This window comes from Danio rerio, chromosome 9 (assembly GCF_049306965.1).
Source record: "Danio rerio strain Tuebingen ecotype United States chromosome 9, GRCz12tu, whole genome shotgun sequence".
In the NCBI taxonomy this organism is placed as follows: domain Eukaryota; kingdom Metazoa; phylum Chordata; class Actinopteri; order Cypriniformes; family Danionidae; genus Danio; species Danio rerio.
Window position 1 is genome coordinate 10,834,331 of NC_133184.1, and position 21,513 is coordinate 10,855,843.

Genomic DNA, 21,513 nt, shown 5'->3' on the forward strand with positions numbered 1-21,513 from the left:
TTTCCGGGAAATGCTGAGTTTTTTTTCTCTCATTCGCCGTGCGGTATCAAACATTGCATGAAAAATACACGCTTACAGCAGCGCCTCGAATCAAATATCACGTTTGTCGGGAGGGACATTAATGAATTCCCTGAATGAAAGAGCCAAACTGCAGTTAAAGTCCACCATTTAATAATTTGGCAAATAATTCGACTACAGATGTCCATGTAAACACAGTCACATTGTCCGCTGTGGGTGTGTGTTTTGACTCTGAAATTCAGCGCGCCCAAATAGACACTCCCATACCAAGCCGCTTTTCTTCCTCCGACACTCCCCCTAAACAGAGCTGGACACGCCCACTTTTCTGACATCCAAAGTAGAGGTGTGAAAACTCACTGCTGAAACGAGGGGGTTTCATGGCCCTTTAACACTTTAGTCTAATGTACAAAAAAGAAACCCAAATGTAAAGTTATTTTATTAAAATTGCCATTTAATATTTGACAAATTTTATGAAACATCAGCAGAAAAAAATGTTCACAATGTGTACTTTGTTTGACATTTATTTAAATAATTTCTTTAGAATTTAGCACTACTTTAAAAAGGACAGCATTTGTAGTCCAATTTTATAGCGAACTTGCAGTGTCTGTGCAAAATATAATCAGTATGTTTGATCTTGATGTTAGCCCTTACTGAGTGCCTGTTTTCCTTCTACTGTTGAAGTTTATTGAAATCAGTTCCTGTCTTTGATTCAGGCCTCAGAGCAGCAGGAAACTGAGGAAGATGTAAGTATTGCACATTTATTCCTTCTGAATATCACAACTCCTTACTGTTTTAGCATAAAGAGAGTAAAAATTGTTTTATGTACTCACCTTCTTGGCATTTCAAACCCATTACACACTGCAGAAATGCTTTTTTTTTTTGTCTTGTTTCTAGTCTAAATATCTCAATTTTTATATCAGTAAGCATTTCTATAACAAGTACAAATTAATGTCTTGGGTTCAGTAAAAATAAGTTACAATTAAGTAAGATAAGATATAAGATATCCTTAGCATAATTAAAGTAATCTGCCATTGGGGTAAGCAAAATAATCTAGTTTTCACTTTGAAATATAAATTTTTTGGCTTTTCTGCAGATTATTTTGATTGTTTTAATTAAAAACGGTCTTATCTACATTTTCTGAAAACTAGCTGATATTTTTTGGTTGATTATAAATTGGTTCTTGATTTAAGATTTTTTTCTTTTAGATATTTGGACTAGAAGCAAGACAAGTCTTAAGTCTGAGTTCTGTACACTGTGCCGTGCTGTTATTATTTTAAAATATTTTATTTTTTATTTTTGAATGTACAGATTAGTTATTTCAAATGATTGGATTGTTTATTACACTGAACTTGCTGATGATCCATAATTAGCATTTTATAGGAGTTGATGATTAACAATGAATAATGTCTTATAAAAAAACTGTGACTGTATTTGTACTGCTCATCTGGACGTTTTTACAATTTTGCGTTTTTTTTGCATCCTTCATTGAAGTTTGAAAAGCTTCAGCACATATTCAGACAGTATCAGACCCATTTTACTCAGAGTTTTGGTAAATCATTCATAAGTAGGTGATGGTAGATACAAGCGTAAACAGGTCTTTAAAACATTTTAAGCTTGTCCATTTTTAGTTTTGGTTGAAAAACACAATAGATCACATTGTTTTCAGACTTTTCAGTGCTCATGTAGTTCAAAATGTTCAAATAAACATGAATGATTTCTTCTTCTTTTGAGGAAACACACCATGACAAACTTTAATTACTTTTCTTTTTACCAAAACACACAGATTACAATTAAAAATTAAGTTGTCATTGACATCCTTTTAATTTGGTCTCCCTCCCATTGAAATTTATCCAGAGGCAACAGTCTAAAAGAAAATGCCAAAATTCAAGTTTTAATCTTTAAAGAGCATTAACATGTGGAAAGATAATGCATTTTAATTGAGCACTTGTGATTGGGTCACTAAAAACCCATAATTCCAGTTTAACTCTTGATTATGATATATTTTTTAAGTCATACAAGTTTCAAGGTCATGAGAACACTCCAGATGTTCCAATGAGTGCCCAATAAAGGGTTAAACCAGGGCCACTTTTATTTTTACACGCTGGAAATGAAGTCTTTTGCATTTTGAGCAACATGAGGGTGAATGAATGCTGACAAAGACTTTTTTTGCACTGAAATGTTTCATCAATATTCTCCTCTTCTTCTCTCAGGACTTTGCCAAGGATCGCTATGGGATCTGTCCGATGGTCCAATCCCAGCAAAAACTGGGTCAGTGTCCTTCTCAGTCTTTAAGTGAACATTTACGAGGGCATTTCGCTCCCACCGGATATCGATTGACAGGCTTTCCTATGCAAAATATAGAATGATAATTTAGGCACGTCTTGGAACTGAAGATATAACCTAAAGCTCTTGGGATCTCCCTTGACGTTTCCCTGATGTTCCTCCCTTCACTGTCACACATAATAATCTTAAGTAACAGTTTGAGATAAATCTGGGATGAGGAATTAGGGTGACATTTACTCCCGACTGTCCGGCTGTTAAGCTCCGCTGCTACAGAACAAAGTGGTCTCCCACCAGCATTCCTCTCGGCAGAGATAGACCAGGCTCTTATGTGGGTGGATTCGGGATCAGCCAAACGCCCTGAGCACTTTCACTGGCGCTGAGCGGGACCGCCCCGTCTCTGCTACCTCATAATAAAGTCATAATGTGAGTCGGCGGAGGCAGGGTGACGCTGCGTTTGCCAAATCGGAGAATTATCCACGTGATGCTCACCTTTCAGACGGGGCCCTGTAACGTTTCATATTTATTAGCTCTCTTCCCGGTGGCTTTGTAATCCGAGCGAATGTCTTTTGTGGGGATCTGTGTACAAGGGGGGAGGCCTGTCGTCTTTGATGTCTTCTTTCTTTTTCTCTCTTCTGGATGGAGGCAGACAGGGCGTTGGTGCGTGTCCAGGACCTGACACTGGAGAAGGCTGAGCAGCAGATCTGGGTGCGTGCCAGAATTCACACCAGCAGAGCTAAAGGTAAACTCCTCCTCACTCTTACACAAGCTCATCTGCCGCTGTTGCTCAATTCGTTTCAACATGTGGAAGCTGCTCTTACCAAAGCGTAAAGGTTTCTTGTTTGGTGTTGCTGGTTGTTTTATTGCATTAATGGAAAGTCATTATGGTTCACCTCAGATTGTAGAGTCACAATGGATGACACACTGTCATGTTCATGCAGAAAGTTCAGAAGTCATACAATACCCAGGTGATTAGTTTGGACAAATGAACCTTTCATGGCTAAATACTGTGGTCCAAACTGCAAAGTGCTGTCATATTATTCAGAATTTTTGCAATAGGATTTTGGGTAACGTTTCTCCATGGTGATTATGTGTCAAAATAAATCAACACTTTTAATGGGCAAGAATACACACTGACAAAACAAAGGTGACTATTTAGGAAATGACCTCTAATTTAAGGTATACTTTAGTGTTCTGCATGTGAATTTGTCATCAGCACAGTATTCATGCGCTATAAGTAGTTTATCTAAGTTTGAGTGTAATGTATGAGCTTGTTACATGTTTAATAGTATGATATTGTAACATTTAAGAAAGCCAATGAATATTGTTTGGAACAGACTGTGGAGAGGTAAGCATGATCAAACACCCAATGAGGGGGGAGAGCATGCTCAGAGCCCGGCGGCTAATCAGCAGGCCAATCAGAAATAATAAATAACACCTGCTTATTCTAGTGATTGAGCCGGAGAGACAGCCTTCTTAAGGAGAAGAGAAGTAGCAGCCGGGGAGAGAGAAAATACATATACACACACACACACACTGCTACATGTGTGGTGGCATTTAAAAATTAATAAAGCCATTTGCTTACCTGAATCGCCGACCCTGTCTTCTTCCCTCAACAACAACGAACAATATTACACAGACCAATAAAGAAATAAAATCGAGGAGGAATTTATGCATTCTTTACTCAAATTAGTAAAGATAATAAAAAAAAAATTCATCATACAACACATTTACACAGTTTTTTAAGAAATTAGGTATCTTAACCGTTACTAAAAGCATGTTTTTTTTAAAAATACGTAAAATATTTATTAGTGTGGTTCCTAGTTATTTGGTGAGCTATTTTCAAATGGTGAGGCAACAGCATTCATATAGTACTAGCGGTTGGGATTTTAATATTTGTTTATTTAAAGAAAAATATGTTTTTATACACCAGTGCAATCATGTGGAACAAATGACCAAAATCGATCAAGGACATAAAAGACTTAAAGGGCCATGAAACCCCACTCTTACAGTTCAAGTCTATTTAGGAATAAAAAAAAAATAAAAAAAATGCTTCATGATGGGAGTTGAGCGCTGTGAGCTGAGTGGCCAACAGAGCAGGGGAAAAAGAAAGGCTTTTGTCAGTTGGCTCACGAGCTCAAGACAAAAACCTGCATAATCCTGATACAAAATGTGAGGAGACCCATGATTTTATAGTTTACAAAGTTAAAATGCAAAGAAATAAACAGTAAGTATTTAATGCTATTACATATACGATAGACTGTTCCTAATTTTACATAAAATATAACATTTTGTTATATCATTAAAAAGTTAATCGTGTTTATATAAATGCTGTAAGTGAGGAAGGTTCCTCTCCTTCTAGAATCCTGGGTCTGAATGCAGATGGTTGCATGGTGGATGATGATGTTTTTTTATGTTATATGTTTATTTTATTGTATTGTGAATAATTTTGTTCCTGTTTTAAAATGTGGAGGTACTGCTTGTTTTATCCATTAACTGTATTTTGTAGCCATTCTTAGTTTTTCTTATTTATTTATTTATTTTTTTATCAGCGAGGACCACAATGGAAACAAGCCCAGGGCTTTATTGTATTTTTATCCTCAATGGTTTTATTTCAAGATGTATGGAATACTTTGATTTTGGACAAACTGTTAAAAAATATGTCAAATAACATTTTTATTTAATTCAATTTAAAATACTTGGAAATAAACAAATCAACAACAATAACAAAAGGAAGAAATGTACAAAGTTTAGCATAAATAAAAATAGGAGCACAAGGCAAAGCAAAGAAAAGAAAAAAAAACAATCCTTTTAACATTACTACTAATGACAAAATAATGAAGTAAACCCAAATTCTTTAGCACATGATGCTCAAACTAAACTAATTACATTTGAAGAAACAAAACATGAACTATTCTAATTTAGAACAAAATTAAGTAAAAAATATCAAATATTATGGTTATGGAGAGGAGAGATTGAAGAACCTAAGAGTAAAATAAGAATGCACACAATGAAGAGAGTAGGAAAAAGAAGTGAATGTAAACAAAACACACACGGGATATAACCGTGCTTCTTGCATGTGCATGTTGCTTGTGTTTTCAGTTGTTTTTGTTGCTGTCAACTAGGGTTAGGCGATGTCAACCAATTCGAACATCGTACAATGTTTGATGTGAAACATTGTGATAGAAGATGGCTTTGTTGTCAAAGGTGGCGGTGAATTAATTATTTATAAATAATCAATTAATTCATATCAAATTAATTATTTGTGGCCTAACGTTTCACATTGCTTGACCCGCATATGTCAAAACTAATACTATAAATAGGAGCCACAAAATGACAATGTGAAAGGAGATCAAAGATGGCGGTGACTGTTTTAAATGAATACTAAGACTTTTTTTGTTGGTCATCCCTTTTGGAGAGAAAACGTGTAGACAGACGAGAATGAATATGTTCAAGAGTACACATGTCAAGTGTCTGTATTATTGCACTCTATTAAATAAAATATGATTTGACAGGTTAGTTATTTAATGAAAGCACAGTTTTACTGCATTTGACATATGGGAATGTAGTTTCCCAGAAATCACAGTACTTTCTGTTTCTAGTTTCTTGATGATTGAACAGGAAGTGATGCCAACAACAGTTATGATCTCTCTCTTTCGGTTTAGTATTTGACTGTACTTCCAAGAATGACACACAACTTTAATGATAAAGTAAACCACTTGTGAGTTACTGAATACATTTGCTATGAATATTGTGCAAAGCTAACTTTTCAGTTCAAGCATAAATATACATGAAATATACAAATTATAAATGCATATAATTAATACATGTGAGATAGAAGGACAAGTGAATTAGTGAATTAACCTGATGAAAGCTGTGAGATTTTAACAAAGTTTGAATAGAAATGTGAAATGTAGATAAATGGATTCCACTTTCTTAAAGTGACATGCTATTTGTAATCATTGACAACGTTTTGGCTTTAGCATTTTGTAGTATACAATGCATGCACAATACACAGCAAGCTGGATGTTAATGTACTATTCCAATTTTTTTTATTTTTTTTTATTGTGTTTAATGCACATTTAAAAAATCAGAAGTCACAATTAATAGATTTTTTTGTCTTGATTGTGGCTTAACAGATTATGAAGAAGCCAATTTAATTTCCATATTTAATTATGCATAATAGAATATATATATTTTTAGTTGAAAAAAATATATATAATAATTTTTTTTTGCAAAATAATATATTTTCTGCCATAAATAAATTGCTATTTTAAAAACAAACAAATTCCCCCAAAAAGAGAATAATACAACCTAAATAAGACTCATTATTATAAACAAACTAAATCTGTGACAGTACTAGGATTTTACATTTTGTTTTAAAAATATCAGAATATATATGTTTTCTGGTCAAAGCTGAGGTCTTTGCACATTTACAATGTCCCCTGCTGCTGAAAAAACTCTTTCACTGGGGACTGAGATGGCTGGTATGGAGAGGAAAAAGCCTTTTCTAAAACAGAAAGCATTGTGTATAGGGTGTATGTGGTCAATAGGCTGTCTCATCCGGGGGACTGGCCACCAGCATAAAATACTGATTTTACAATTACTAATTATATAGTAGGATAGAGTCAGGAGTTGAACATGATTATGAAGGTGAATTAATATTACTTGTATAATTAATAACTATAAGTATCAGTGTGATACACTTAAGAAGAGATAGTTTTAAACATTTTAAAATACTCAATAATATGAAGCAAATGATTAAAATATGCATAAACTAATTTAAAAAGGAAAGGGTAAAATAATCGGTCACGCTTTACAATAAGGTTCATTAGTTAGTGTTAAAATTGCATTTACTAACATGAACAAACAATGAACAATTCATTTACTACAGTATTTATTCATGTTAGTTAACGTTAATTAATGAAAATATAGTAGTTCATTGTTAGTTCGTTAACTCATGATGCATTAACTAATGTTAACAAGCACGGACTTGGATGTTAATCATGCATTAGTAAATGTTCAATTATGATTAATAGATGCAGTACATGTGTTGTTCATGATTAGTTCATGTTAGTAAATGCATTAACTAATGAACCTTATTGTAAAGTGTTACCAAATAATCTAATACCTGCTTCTGTAACATAACATTCTTTTTCTGTCTGAAAAAAAACATTTTCACACTTTCGCCCGTGTGATTTCCATAACACTCGTAGGAGCAAGCAGAGCTGCAAATCATCCGGTCTGCATTGTTTTTCTTATTAACAGTTTTTTTTGGCTTATAGACGTGTGTGATGTGTGTTTTTTTTGTTGTGCTGATGGTATATGTGCATAATATTCATTGTTCTTTTAGTGTAAGTAAATGTGTTTTTGCAGTAGTTGCACACAGTTTGTGTTTTATCTGGCGCACCTCACTGTTGTCATTTTACTCTGCTGCCCCTCCTCTTGCTCGTCAATCATGTACAGGTAAATCAAGCAGCGTTTCCTCTAGGATTTTTTTCAGCTGTTGTGGCAGACATTTTACACAAGTCTACATACCACTTATTGCGTTATTTCAATAACAAATGGAGAAATGTCGTGAGCACTGTATTACAATTCGAGATAGCACTTTTGCAATTTGAGCATGCATATCTTTTTTCCTCTGCTCGTGCACAAAACCTCTTGCACACCCCCTTAAATATATGCTACTCAAGCAAAAATCTTCTTGTGCGCTCTCAAATAAACTCTACTGAAGTGCAATTCAGCACGTTTTTGTAGCAAGTATGTCTACTATATATTAGATTTTTTAGGTGTATTTATGAATGTTGCCACTAGACCTACAGAGTGGCATTAAAGTACTTTACTTTAAAGTAAAGTGAAACAGTAATATACTCCAGCAAAGATAAAGTCATTATATGCAGAACCATATAGGCAGATCTTTATTTATAAAGGATAATTATGCAAATTATGTTCATCCTTACTGAAAGCTACATCGTGTTTGCTGGCCTCACGCATCACGCACCTGTCAGTCAGTCAGTCAGTCAGTACGTAACTTCAAAGGGTTAAACAAATAATGCATAGCACTACTACGATTACAGAAAAGTTCACACTGTTATAATTCACTTACCTATTAAGTTTAGGTGCAACTATAACCCGCTATTAAAAAAACAACAACGACAATGTTATAAATGAGAAGCTGGAATGTGTCCGTGGCGGGATGCATTTTGGTGGCGCATGGAAGAACGAATATAGCGGAAACCATGTCAAGTTTGCACCTATAAACACAGTGCCATCTGTTTAAAAAATGTATCGCGATTCATCCAATGGTTTGAATCATCACATATTTGAATCGATTTTCAACCAGCTCACTGTGAATCGTTACATCCCTAAATATAATATAATTAAGATTCTGATGGTATGATAACCTTGGATAATAATACCACAGTTTCATAGCATCACAGTGTTTTGATTATTGCTTTAAAGTAAAGTCTTTTTAAATGTTTGGGTAAGAAAACAACAACCTTTTCCCCCATTGAACACAATATATTTTATTTTAGGAAACAGTAAACATGTCAGCCTCTGCTGTCTTCATTAGTTTCAAAAACACAGATTTCTTTTTAACTTTAAAAGACATCTTTGGATATCTTTCTTTTTTTTTGGATGTAAAGTAAGCCACTGCACTTTATTTAGTCTTAGCATGCTTGGATGTTGGTGCATAAGTGATTTGTTTTTCAAATGCTTTCAGACTCGTGGGCTGACCAGTAACTGTTGATGTGGATGCTCTTTTGATGCTGGAGATACTGTTGCCCTAAAAAAAAAAAAAAAAGTCTTTGACAACATGTAAAAAACAACTTAGATATACCGCAAATATGGTATAATAGAAAATTTTGGCAGTTTAGACTGATTTTTAAATTGTGGTAAACCTTGAAGCCAAATATTGTCTGTCGCTAATAATGATAATAATAATAATTTTATTATAATTATATTATAATTAATTCTATTATTATTATTAAAAAAAATAAGTGCTGTAATTTTCCATACTTGTGATTTAATGCAGGTTATGGGGTCTCTGAGGGATATTGGTCCCATTAACATTATTTAGTGTCAGATTTGTTAGGGGATGAAGGCTTATGAAACCAAGGAACTGATAAACTCCTTCTGCGGCTGTGTTTGTTTTAAGTAAATGACAATGGAAACTGTACAGTTGAATCCACAGGCCAAGTGAAACCCTGCGGGTTTCCCTTGTCTTCCCCACACACTTCAGGTCTGAGGGTCTCACACCTACCCGTCTGTTTTAAGTGTGTGCTAATGAATTAACCATGTATTATGACTGTATCTCCCAAAGATTCCTTCCTGGACAACTTCCATGTCAAGAATCCTTTAACCTCCAGCTTCCCTCATTCTGTCAGTGAACTCCGAGCTGAAGGATGTCCTTTAGCACAACAACATCCTGATTTGTTCAGGGATGAAGGGTTCTGCTTATTTAACTAGCACTCGACTATCTGTCAGGCTTCAAAGAGTCTGGGTGGTCTCTGATCTTGACCTGCTTCGTGGCAGGTTTACACAGATCCCAGTTTGTTCACTCTCAAGGTGTCTGATAAGCAATTTGGTGACAAGACAGGGTTGCGTATATTGTGTCTTTCAAAGAGGTTTGTGCTGTCTGTTGACAACTGATTGGTGCTAGTTAACTTGGTGCTTTTATGGCCAGTGCTGCAATAATCTCTATCCGGGATCATAGTTGTAGAGCTGGTTTCTGTGTGTTTGATGGAGTCAAAATATGATAGTGTTCTCAGGAAAATGTGTTGTTGAAGAGCTCGACTTGTTGTGCTGGTTTTGTAATCTGATATCATCTACATTAACTTGTTTCTGTAAAGATAACATGATCATAGCATTTGAAGAAATTCAGAGAGATCTTATGGTGAAAGTGAGCACTTTATTATTGATACAATATTAAAGTTATATAATGCTACATTTTTTTTTTACAATAAAGTTGTATTAATATAGTAAATAATTGCTTTTTGCCATTTGCTTTGTGGAATTAAAACAATCCTAAAAAAACTAATATTGTGAAATATTATTAATGTATAGAACACACATATCAATATATTATTTTTATATCAACAAAATGTAATTACTTTTGTATCAAAACTAAATTATTCCAGCCCTTAATGTTGGATGATCCCTCAGAGATTATAGTAAACATTTTTATTATACATTTTATTTTATATTATTATTTTTTGATCACTTTACAAAAAAGTTGATTTTTTTATTATGATTTTACAAATATTTTTATGCCTTTATTTCTAATTTATAAGTTTAAAGATGCGACCCCAGATTAATAAAGGGACTAAGCTGAAAAGAAAATGAAATGAATGAAGTTTAAAAATTACAACAGCAAAAAAAAAAAAAAAAAAAAATCTTTATTTTTATTTTAGGTTGGATTTTTTTTTCTACAATTTTATTACTGTAGGTTGTCTTGCTTTTTATGCTCAGCAAGGCTGCTATTGTTGAAATAATAAAAATAATAATATTGTGAAATTATTTATGTATAAAAATTATTTATATCAATATAATATTTTTATATCAATGTATATTTAAAATATAATTTATTCCTCTTGTATCAAAACTAAATTATTCCAGTCTTTAATGCCATATGGTCCTTCAGAGATTATAGTAAACATTTTATTATTGGTGATGAAATCAATTAATACTATTTTTAAAAAATACATATGATTTTTTCAGAAACCATTAAGCATTTTATTTTTATTTTTATTAATACAGATTTCTTTGAATAACGAATTATTTCAAACGGTCATTTATAACATTTATAAAACCTTTTTGTAGTTTCTTATTGATTTACATCTTTAGTTGGTATTGATATCTTAAACTACAAACAAACAAACAAAGCTTACACCACCAGTTTATGTCCTATTAGTGTGCTCTTTATTCTAGATAGTCAGCAAGCATTGTTCGAGTATTTTTTTTCTCAGGTATGTTTTCTGACAGTTTATTTATTTTTTCTCCAGGGAAGCAGTGCTTCTTGGTCCTGCGTCACCAGCAGTTCACGGTTCAGGCTCTGCTCGCGGTGGGAGATCGTGCCAGCAAGCAGATGGTCAAGTTTGCTGCTAAGTGAGTATAGGCCACGTTTCCTGTCAAACAATTGTGGGAAAAAGTGAAGTCCTGGAGACTCCTTTCATTTTAACATGTTAAGTGGCGATCGATAAAGTTTCACTTCAAAACAAAAGCTCCATTTTTTTTCAAAGTCGGAAACAGCTTTCTCTCAACACGGTAATGGGTAGTTCCCTTTAAAACAACAAACAGGAGATACATCAGAGAGACACGTCGACCTAAAAGTCTGGCATGAATGAATGAGGTCAAATGGAGGTTTGTGGGACAATAGGACCACCTTTCAGCCCAAAACACAACACGTTGAGGCACATTAGGTACCATTTAGTTTCATATTTATCAATTTAGTCTGGATGACCTTAAGACTTTTACCCTTGTAAAGGCTGGTTTTGTTGGACCAATATTACAATAAAACAATAAAGTGAATTTTATTAAAATAACTTCGTAGTATGTTTTTTTAAATTAATAAATATTTATTATTATTATTATTATTATTATTTATTATTATTATTATTATTATTATTATTATTATTATTATTATTATTATTATTGTCATTATTATTATTATTAATAATAATAATGATAATAATAATAACAATAATAATAATAATAATAATAATAATAATATAGTGAATTAACTTTATTTTATTTTATTTTATTTTTTTATCATCATAAATACTATAGCCTACAGTGTTACATAATCCATTTTAATATGTTGTTTTGTTGAACAAATTATTGCCAGCCTCATGCAAAAAATCTTAAGGCTCATATAATGTTATTTTCCTTAATATTTTTGTAACATTTATTTTGAAATAAAGATAATTTTTAACAATGAAAATTGCGTTTGATTTGTCTTTTGATAAGGGTTAAATTGTTAATTTCTTTTAAAAACATTACAAACAAATTAAGTTTACAATGAAATTCAATTCATCTTTATTTTTAGAGCGCTTTTACAATGTAGATTGTGTCAAATCAGCCTAACATAGACATTCTAGTAAATTGAAACTGCAGTCCAGTTTTCAGAGATGAAGTTCAGCTTTATGTTAGTTTAATTTTTGCTGCTGGAAGTCCAAACACTAAAGAGCAAATCCATCGATGCGCAGCTCCTCAAGTCCCAAACCAAGCAAGCCAGTGGCGACAGTGGTTGAGGAACAAAACTTTACCAATTGACGAAAGTAAAGGAAAAAAAACCTTGAGAGAAACCATGCTCAGTTGGGCATGACCATTTCTCCTCTGGCCAAACTTCTTGTGCAGAACTGCAGTCTATATCTAAAATAATAATAATTTAGTTTATGTTTTATTACTTATTCTATCATGGACAGTTAGAAAGTGTGAATTGACTTGTTATGCAAATGTGAATGTCTGTTTTGCTGCATGAAATATTTAATCTCATAAACTTTCCAAACTATATAACAGACAAGGTTTGTCCGCTTGTTTAAAAGTCCACTTCAAGTCTTTTATAGGGTCAGAGGGTTTGTGCTCGACCATGTTAACATCCTCTGTTTGCTCATGCAGCATTGAATGGAGGCTAAACTCTATTCGCATTATCGCTCATGAATTAGGAAGGGTGTTGTGGTCTGGGGAGTTCCTTTCCAGTTCCTTACGTGGCGGATTTAGTTTCCCATTGCTCACAGTTGAATGCGATTGTTCTTTACTGAAAAGGCTCCTGCTTGATAACTGCACTTCGCTTGTTTCTTATCTAACTGAAAGATTTCACCTCAGCAAATCTAAGATGAGCGTTTCCTTAAACTCGCAAGATCATTGAAGCAGATTTTTGTGCTTTGCCGAGAAAGTTCCTCTCTTTGTGTTACGTAAATCTTAGTGAAGTAACAAAACGGTTCAGTTAGAAATTCAGTTAGGGGATGTTAATGAAATCTGGTTGCCACATTATATGTAGTTTTTTTTTGTTTGTTTGTTTGAGTTTTGTTGCAGCATTCTTATCACACCCAAACTGATTTTCCAAATATGTCATTAAGATGGATGTGCTTTTGAACTGTTAATATTCACCAGAATGATCTGAAATGATAATGTCATGTTTTAAAATAATGTTGATTTTTGAATGTGTACCTGAAATTGTTTGCAAGTAAAGTCACCAAATAATATAATTTAAAGGTGCTGTGAAATTAAAGTTTATAGCATGTTAGTATCAGTCTGTTTGTTTTAAGGATATCTAAAAGCTAGCATTTTCCATAACAGTGAAAAACTTTGCATGTAGATGATTCAAGCCTGATATGAACAAAGCTTATAGTTTGTTACTTTTCGCCTAAATGGACTTTCTCATCAAATCTTGACCAATCAAATGCTCTCTATTATCTTATAGATTCCTTGCTAATATTTGAAGGCTTTTCCTGACAAGAAAAATCATATAAGTTATAAAAGAGTAATTTTACAAAATGTGTAATTCTGAATCTAAAATTAGTTTGGAAGGGTTTTATTACTTGGCAAAAAAAATAGTTTTATTTAATGTAAATATTCATTTATTCTTGTGTTTTTTGGTCACCATTTTTCTAAAAGCAGTTATTGGAGCTAATTACAATGTATTGCAGTAAGATTAATGGTTTATTTGATCACAATGGGAGAATTACTGCAATACTCAGCTTCTCATGGTTTATTTTTATTTTAAAATGCCTTGTATGTATTTATTGAAGCGGTTTAGTGGTTTTGTGCAAGTTGTTAAGCCAATGCTAATTGCTACAGTAATTTCATCTGCTACTTTACAACATTTCACCTCCTTTTCATGTCATATCAAAAAGTTATTACTAAGCAGTTTTTCCTAAAAATATGATGCCTCCGATCCAGATGATAGTTGTCCAGCTCAAACATCCGAGTACCATGTGCAATGGATCACAGCTCCCTCTAGCTGATGATCTGTTTGTCAGTGGACATGCAGTTTTCAATAATCAAGCTTTGCTGCAACATTAATAATCAGTTAAATGCAAGAATATTACAAAATTAAATTCTTTAAAAAATATATTTTAGCTATAGAAGAGATGTTTTATGAAAACAATTTTGAAAAACATAATAGGTTTAACAATTAATGTTTAATAATTGTTTTTTGTCTTTGCAAGATGACAGCACCTAATTTTTTACTAGAAATAATGCAAGATTCTAGTATTTAGCTTAAAGTGTAATTTAAAGGCCTATGTAGATTAATTAGGCAAGTCATTGAGTCTTTATTTTTTTATTTTTTTTATATTCCAGCCAAACTAAAATAAATAATTTTGGCATAAATACATAAATCATATGAATACAGATGTAATAATTCATAATTTTGAATCATAATGTAAGGTCTGACTGTAATGTAAGGTTTATTGTTTATATTTTTGTTATTTGTGGAAAAAATACTACGTATAATGATTTGTTTTTGTTGTTGTAATTATTATTTGCTTCAGCCACATAATTTATATCTAAACTCTTTAAATATTCTATAATTGCTTTTATTTTTATGGCGTAACTTCCATTCCTTCATAATTTAGATTCTTATTGCTATTATTATTTTTTATGTTGTTATTATTTTAAGTTCACAAGTGGTTGTGACTTAATCAAGATGACAGTCTCTGATATTTTCCTAGAAATAATTTGAGATACTAATATTAAGCTTAAAGTGCAATTTAAAGGCTTAACTAGATTCATTTGGCAAGTCATTGGACAACAGTGCTGTATTTGGCAGCCTGTAGTTACGCAAGTCTTTTTTTTTTATTCCAGCCAAACTAAAAGAAATAAGACTAACGAATGATGATTATTTCAGCCCTGTTCGTATGTTTTGTATTCAGAGACATTTAAAACATTCGTTAGACCAGGGGTGCCTTGACTCAGTACTGGAGGCTCTGTGTTCTGCATGTTTTAGTTCCAACTCCAATGTAAACACGCCTGAACCAGCTAATCAAGCTTTTTCAAGCTATACTAAAACTTCCAGGCTAGTGTGTAGAAGGAAGCTAATCTATGCAGGACACTGGCCTTCTAGGACTGAGTTTGGACACCCCTGAATTAGACACTTAATATGTATTTTTTATATGCTTTCTATGCATTTCGAATGAAAAAGTAATATAATGCAGATAATATATTGATTCATTTGGCCACATATACATAAATCAAATTAATGTACATGTGATAATTCATAATTTTGACTAATAAGTCTGAAATGTAGGGTCTATTGTTTACATTTGTATCATTATTATTTATTTTATTATTATTTTGAAACAAAACTACATAGAATATGTATTGTTATTATTATTATCATCATCATCATCATTGTTACTATTTTTATTTTCTACATCCACATACTCTATATCTAAAGTCTTTAAATATTTTATATTTGCTTTTATTTTATATGCCATAACTTCTATTAATCAATAATTTAGATCCTTATTGTTATAATTATTATATTTGATATTGTTGTTATTATTTTAAGGTCAAGAGTGCTTGTGTAAGCATTTCACTGCATATCATGCAGTGCGTGATTGTGTAGGTGACATATTATTATTATTATTAATATTATTATTAACAGTCAAGTTTGTGATCGTGTTTGTGGTAGTTTTTATTTTATTACTTACATATTATCATAATGCTTTCCATTATGGTATTCATTTTAATTCTCCACGTGTTTAATGTTTTTAAAAAAAAACCCTGCAGACACTTTGGGTCATACTTATTAGCAGTGCTTGCTCGGCTTCTTTAGTAAATGTTTTTGAAAATCAAATGTGGTGTGAGATAAAGCATATGTGCACAATCAGAGAGCAGGTCAAACACACTCGCTCTGTATAATCCTCTCTTTATAGCCACCTCTCCCTTCAGGCCAATGTCCTTTCAATGCACAAGCACTAATGCTTGAGCCCATCACAGCCGGCTTAGTGTTCAGTAACCAGACTTAATCAGGACTTATGAAGAGCAGCGGGGTCTGCATGGAGGTTGTTAGAAAGCGGAGCTGATCCCAGAGCAGCAGCTGGCAGGGACTTGTGCGCCTCATTCTCTCATCTCTCTCTGGTCTCTCATTACTCCCTTTGTAATGACCAGAGCTGAAGGTTGCAATCTCAATTTATGCCGTCTGCTTCTCAAACAGACAGTTGGCCCTCGTCTTTACATTTGACCTTCGAGAGAGAGAATGAGGCTTTCCAATCTAATATTGTTTCACTAAAAGGAATAGGTCACCCAAAATGAAAATTCTGCCATCAATTACTTGTCCTCGTGTCGCAACAAAGGGGCTTGGTTTGTTTATTTAGTTGAAGGATCTTGATTGATAGTTTATAGTGACAATGTGGGTCAAGCGTTAAACATTAGTTTTAAGGGTTGATCAAAAATTTTAACTTTGTGTAAAGTAAATAAATATAGCTTGTCATGACTTTAAAATTGCAGGAACACTTGATCAAGTCAAGTCTTGATCTAACCTTCATAGTTATAGTGCTTCATTCAGTGTAGATTGTAATGAACAGGAAAACAAGTTAAACTTTCATCTGAAATTGCACTGATACATTTTTTTTAGGAGTAACCAATTCAATTCAATTCACCTTTATTTGTATTGCACTTTTACAATGTAGATTGTGTCAAAGCAGCTTCACATGAAAGATCATAGTAAACTAAAACGGTGTCAGTTCAGTTTTTAGTGTTTAAGTTCAGTTCAGTTTAGCTCAGTTCAGTGTGGTTTAATAATCACTACTGAGAGTCCAAACACTGAAGAGCAAATCCATCGATGCACAGCTCTACAGATCCAGAACCATGTAAGCCAGTGGCGACAGTGGCGAGGACAAAACTTCACCAATTGGCGAAAGTGAAGAATTAAAAAACCAGGTTCAGTTGGACACAACAATTTCTCCACTGGCCAAACGTCTTGCAGAGCTGCAGTCAAGGCGCCAGAGGCTGGAAGCTGGACTTCAGCGAAGACTTGTCTGTCCCTGGAGCATCACAGGAATCAGTCTCATGCTCTCTACTCCTCCATGACCACCACAGTATCTGCCCAAGATAGGACCTGGTCCAGGATATGAAAACCTTGGGATTATTTCGTCGCTGGTCTTGGATCAAATCAATGGTGCTGCATAGTCTGAGGTTCACGGGATGAGTATTTCTTGGTGGAAATGGAGAATAAAGAGAATACTTAGCGTAGCTGCTGTTCATAGAGTATATAAACGACATGCAGAAACCTGTGTGGAGCACATTTATGTATCATACTGCTATGTGATGCACTGAGTATGCTTTACTAAAAAGATAGGTCTTTAATCTAGTTTTGAATTGGGAGAGTGTGTTTGAGCCTCAGACATTATCAGGAAGGCTATTGCAGAGTTTAGGAGCCATAAATGAAAAGGGTCGACCTCCTTTACTTTACTTTGCTATTCTAGGTTCAACTAGAAGTGCTGAGTTTTGAGATCTTAAAGAACAGGTTGGATTGTAGCAAGACAGAAGGTTGGTTAGATAAACAGGAACTAGATTATTCTTTATAGGTAAGAAGCAATATTTTAAATTCAATATGAAACTTAACAGGCAGCCATTGTAACGAGGATAAAAAACCCAACAATACATTGTCAAAATGATGTAGTTTTCTTATATGCTAAAATCATTACAATATAGAGTAATACTAAATATTTTCAAGTTTTATGAATAGATTTACTAAATTTTATGTTATATCAAAATCTATTTATTTTATTAATAACATGCATTGTTGAGAACTTAGTTTGTACAACTTTAATTGCAATTTTGTCAATATTTAAATTTTTTCGACCATTCAGATTCCTTAGAATATTTGCAACTCCAGCATATATTATTCCATCCTAAATAACACACATATCAGTTGAAAGCTTGTTTATGCAATGCAATTTTGTAGATCAGAAACTCCAAAAATGGACCCTTATGACTTTTGTGTTCCAGGGTCACATATTTATTTGTGTGTGTGTGTGGGGGGGGGGGGGTGGGAATATATTTAACGTCACAAACAGGTAGCAGGATAGTGGTAGAGTGGTTACCAAGGTAGAGTAACAGAATTAACATTGTGTAACAGAGTTGACAAATGTTTTTCTTTTTTTTTCAATTATAAAAGGAAGTGACTTGTTTGTCAAGCTTTGACTTATTTAAGTTGAGTGTGTTTTCAAGAAGACAACTATAAACTTCTCTCTTTTGAGAGCACCTTAACCCTGGTGTATAAACCGAAATCCACTATAGAAGCACTTTCTCTCTCTCTTTCTCTTCCTCAAAATTGTAGCACTAAATTCTCTGAGAACAAAGAAGTTATTAACAACTAGCACTTGTTGTGTGTATTGCCTCTTCTTGTTGAGTCACTGCATACCTCAAAGGGTTCAAAGGGAATTAGCCATTTCTCCTCAACGTTGATAATAAACTAATATCTTTCTGTATTAAACATCAAACAGACACGGTTGCTCCTGAGTCCTGTCAAACCTCCACTAGTTTTTCCTCCATTTCGTGGGTCCAAATAAACCGAAAAAGAGCACTTTTAACTTCTCCCCCAGCCTCCCGCTGGCCTGTAGCAGGTATACACACACGCACACACAAGTGAAAGCTGCTCTCTCATTGGCTGTAGGCGATCGCTGATGTTATTTTCAGTCAAAACTCAATTCACACGGCCTGATTTGAATCGCCAACAGCTCCAGATATTTAGCATGCCAAATATCTCACAAGCATCGGAGACTCATCTGCGATTTTCTCAGATCGCGTCTTTGATCGTTCATACTGTGTGATTGTCACTCACGTGCACGAGCACAGATTTGCCTGTGATTTCAGGCATTTGTCGGCGATTTCTCAAAACCTGTCGGCGAGCCAAAATCGGGGCTAAAATCACGCAGTCTGAACTAGGCATAAGTCGCTTTGGACAAAAGCATCTGCTAAATGACTTAATGTAATGAATTTCTATTTTCATATTTATGGAAATTGTATCTCCAGTTATAAAAACACTCATATGACTCTGGTGCAAACAGAGCTTCAAATTAGACATTTTTAGAAAAATTCATTTTAAGCAAATATAATTTTGTGGTACCTATGGTGGCGAGAAACCTGTGGCCTTTAGATTTTTTGTGTAAAGAATGTAAAATACGGTTTCATCAGATAAAAAATGATGTGGTTTGCTATCATCACAGCAGTGTGTTTGTGTGCTTTGTAAAGGAGAACTGTGTGCAATTCAAGAGAGAAATGGTTTAAAACAAAATAGGATTTCAACCAAACTGTTTCCTAACCGTATGATCTCATGTTTCCATGAAGCTGCTTTGCAGTTTCTGTTTCTGAATGCTGAGGGGGGATTTAGTTTTATTTATTAAAATAATTTATATTTTCTGTGTTGTTGTTTTTTTTTTTTTTTTTTTTCCAGATAATAAATCTTCAACAGAATATAAGCTTTTTAATTGTTTGCTCGTTCAGGTTTAAACTACTAATAATAATAACAATAAATAAATAAATAAATAATCATTGAATTTTTTTTCCTGATCAATTTTAAAGCAATAAAGTTGAACAAAACCATACATTTTTACAACCCCTAGATTTGTTTAGTGGAAATATTGTGACTAAAACTCCCCATAAAACTGTATGTCAATGTAAATATTAAAAAGAAAAAAGCATATTTGAAGAGCATTGTTTAACTGTTCTCATGTTGTCAACTGTCCAAATGTTTTTTTTTTCTTTATCCATTCACAGCATCACAAAGGAGAGCATCATTGATGTGGAGGCCGTAGTGAAGAAGGTGGAGCAGAAGATCGAGAGCTGTTCTCAGCAGGATGTGGAGCTTCACGTGGAGAGGGTAGAGATCACACATTCATCTCTATTTTCCCTTTGTTGAAATGTTAAGTGTAATAATTGAAAGCTAAATGTACGCATTCATCATCATGGATTATATCCTCTTTATATCTTACTTATTCAGCTTTCTTCGGTATATTCTCTTTCGTGTTCAACAGAACAAATAAATCTCAGACATTTTGGAATAAGGCTAAACAAATTATTACAGAATATTTAATTGTTTGGGTGAACCATCCCTATTAATGCCATATACTTTTAATAAAATATACTTGCAGCCCAAATTATTTATTTTATTTTATTTTTTACACCGTTTTGTCAATGGTGCCTTTATACAGTTGGTATCCTACTGAGAGTCACATTTAAATGACTATGTAAAGATGTGTGCTTTTTGATCTCAATAACGAAATAATCCTAAACTAAAATAACACCGGTTAGAAAACATCTGTTAAGAAAGCATTTGAGCTCTACTAGCTCTGCATTTTAGTCAAGTCACTTCTAGCTTATTTGTAAAGCACTTTATACAAGAGTGGTTTAAAGCAAGCTGCTTTACAGAAGTATACATGAAAGCATGTCTCAGTGTTGCTTTTACCTCTTAAGGCCCAAGGTGTTTTTTTACATGCATTTTTTATTTCTCTTTGCTATTTGGTCTTATTGTAATCTAATTAGAATAAAAGCCTAAGTATCATCTCTTGATATGATGTACTTTTAAAGAAAAATGATGACCATATCTGTGGACTCGTGGTCACAATTGACCTAAAACACGTTTTCCTGATTGTTTTTTAATCCATATATAACATATCATTTTTTTTAACATGTTTTGACAATTAGAGGGTAAAAACAAAGTTTTTTGCCACTTTTGGACAGTTAATAATAGTGTTTGGGACATTTCATATGCTGCAAAACAGCTGCAGAATGACACAGTATGTCATCATATTTTAAATATCCACTTAAGAGCTAAAATGTGCTCTCCACGTATGTGCCCACTAAGCCACTAAGTTAGAATTACCCTTGACGCTTTTCCAGAGCTATGCACCTCTTACAGGCATTCGTCCAGTACTTAAATTCATTCAGTGGAAGTGGATGGGTACTAGGTACAGCTTATACATTCTGCTAGATAACTTATTTTGTTAAAGATATTTGCATTAGAGTTGAAGTCATAACTTAAGCTTTTTGTGCATGTGTGCCAGATCTTTGTGATAAGTCAGTCTGAGGCCAGACTCCCCCTTCAGCTGGAAGATGCTGTCAGGCCAGAAGGAGAAGGAGATGAGGTGAGAAAACGGAGTGGGGACAAAATTAAAATGCTGTGGGTGAAGAGTCGGGGGACAAAATGCCAAATGAAAGTATAAAACATTAAACTGATCCTTTGTCTTTACGATAATCTTGTCC

At 33.5% G+C, this 21,513-nt stretch overlaps 1 protein-coding gene across 1 annotated transcript in view; it reads left to right on the forward strand.

Moving 5' to 3' along the window:
* Positions 1–21,513, forward strand: part of dars1 (aspartyl-tRNA synthetase 1) — a 58,141-nt gene that overhangs the window by 8,491 nt on the left and 28,137 nt on the right. The window contains 6 exon segments of the mRNA NM_001077611.1: positions 732–761; positions 2,229–2,286; positions 2,948–3,040; positions 11,304–11,406; positions 20,029–20,131; positions 21,315–21,395. Coding sequence (NP_001071079.1) covers positions 732–761; positions 2,229–2,286; positions 2,948–3,040; positions 11,304–11,406; positions 20,029–20,131; positions 21,315–21,395 — 468 coding nt within the window.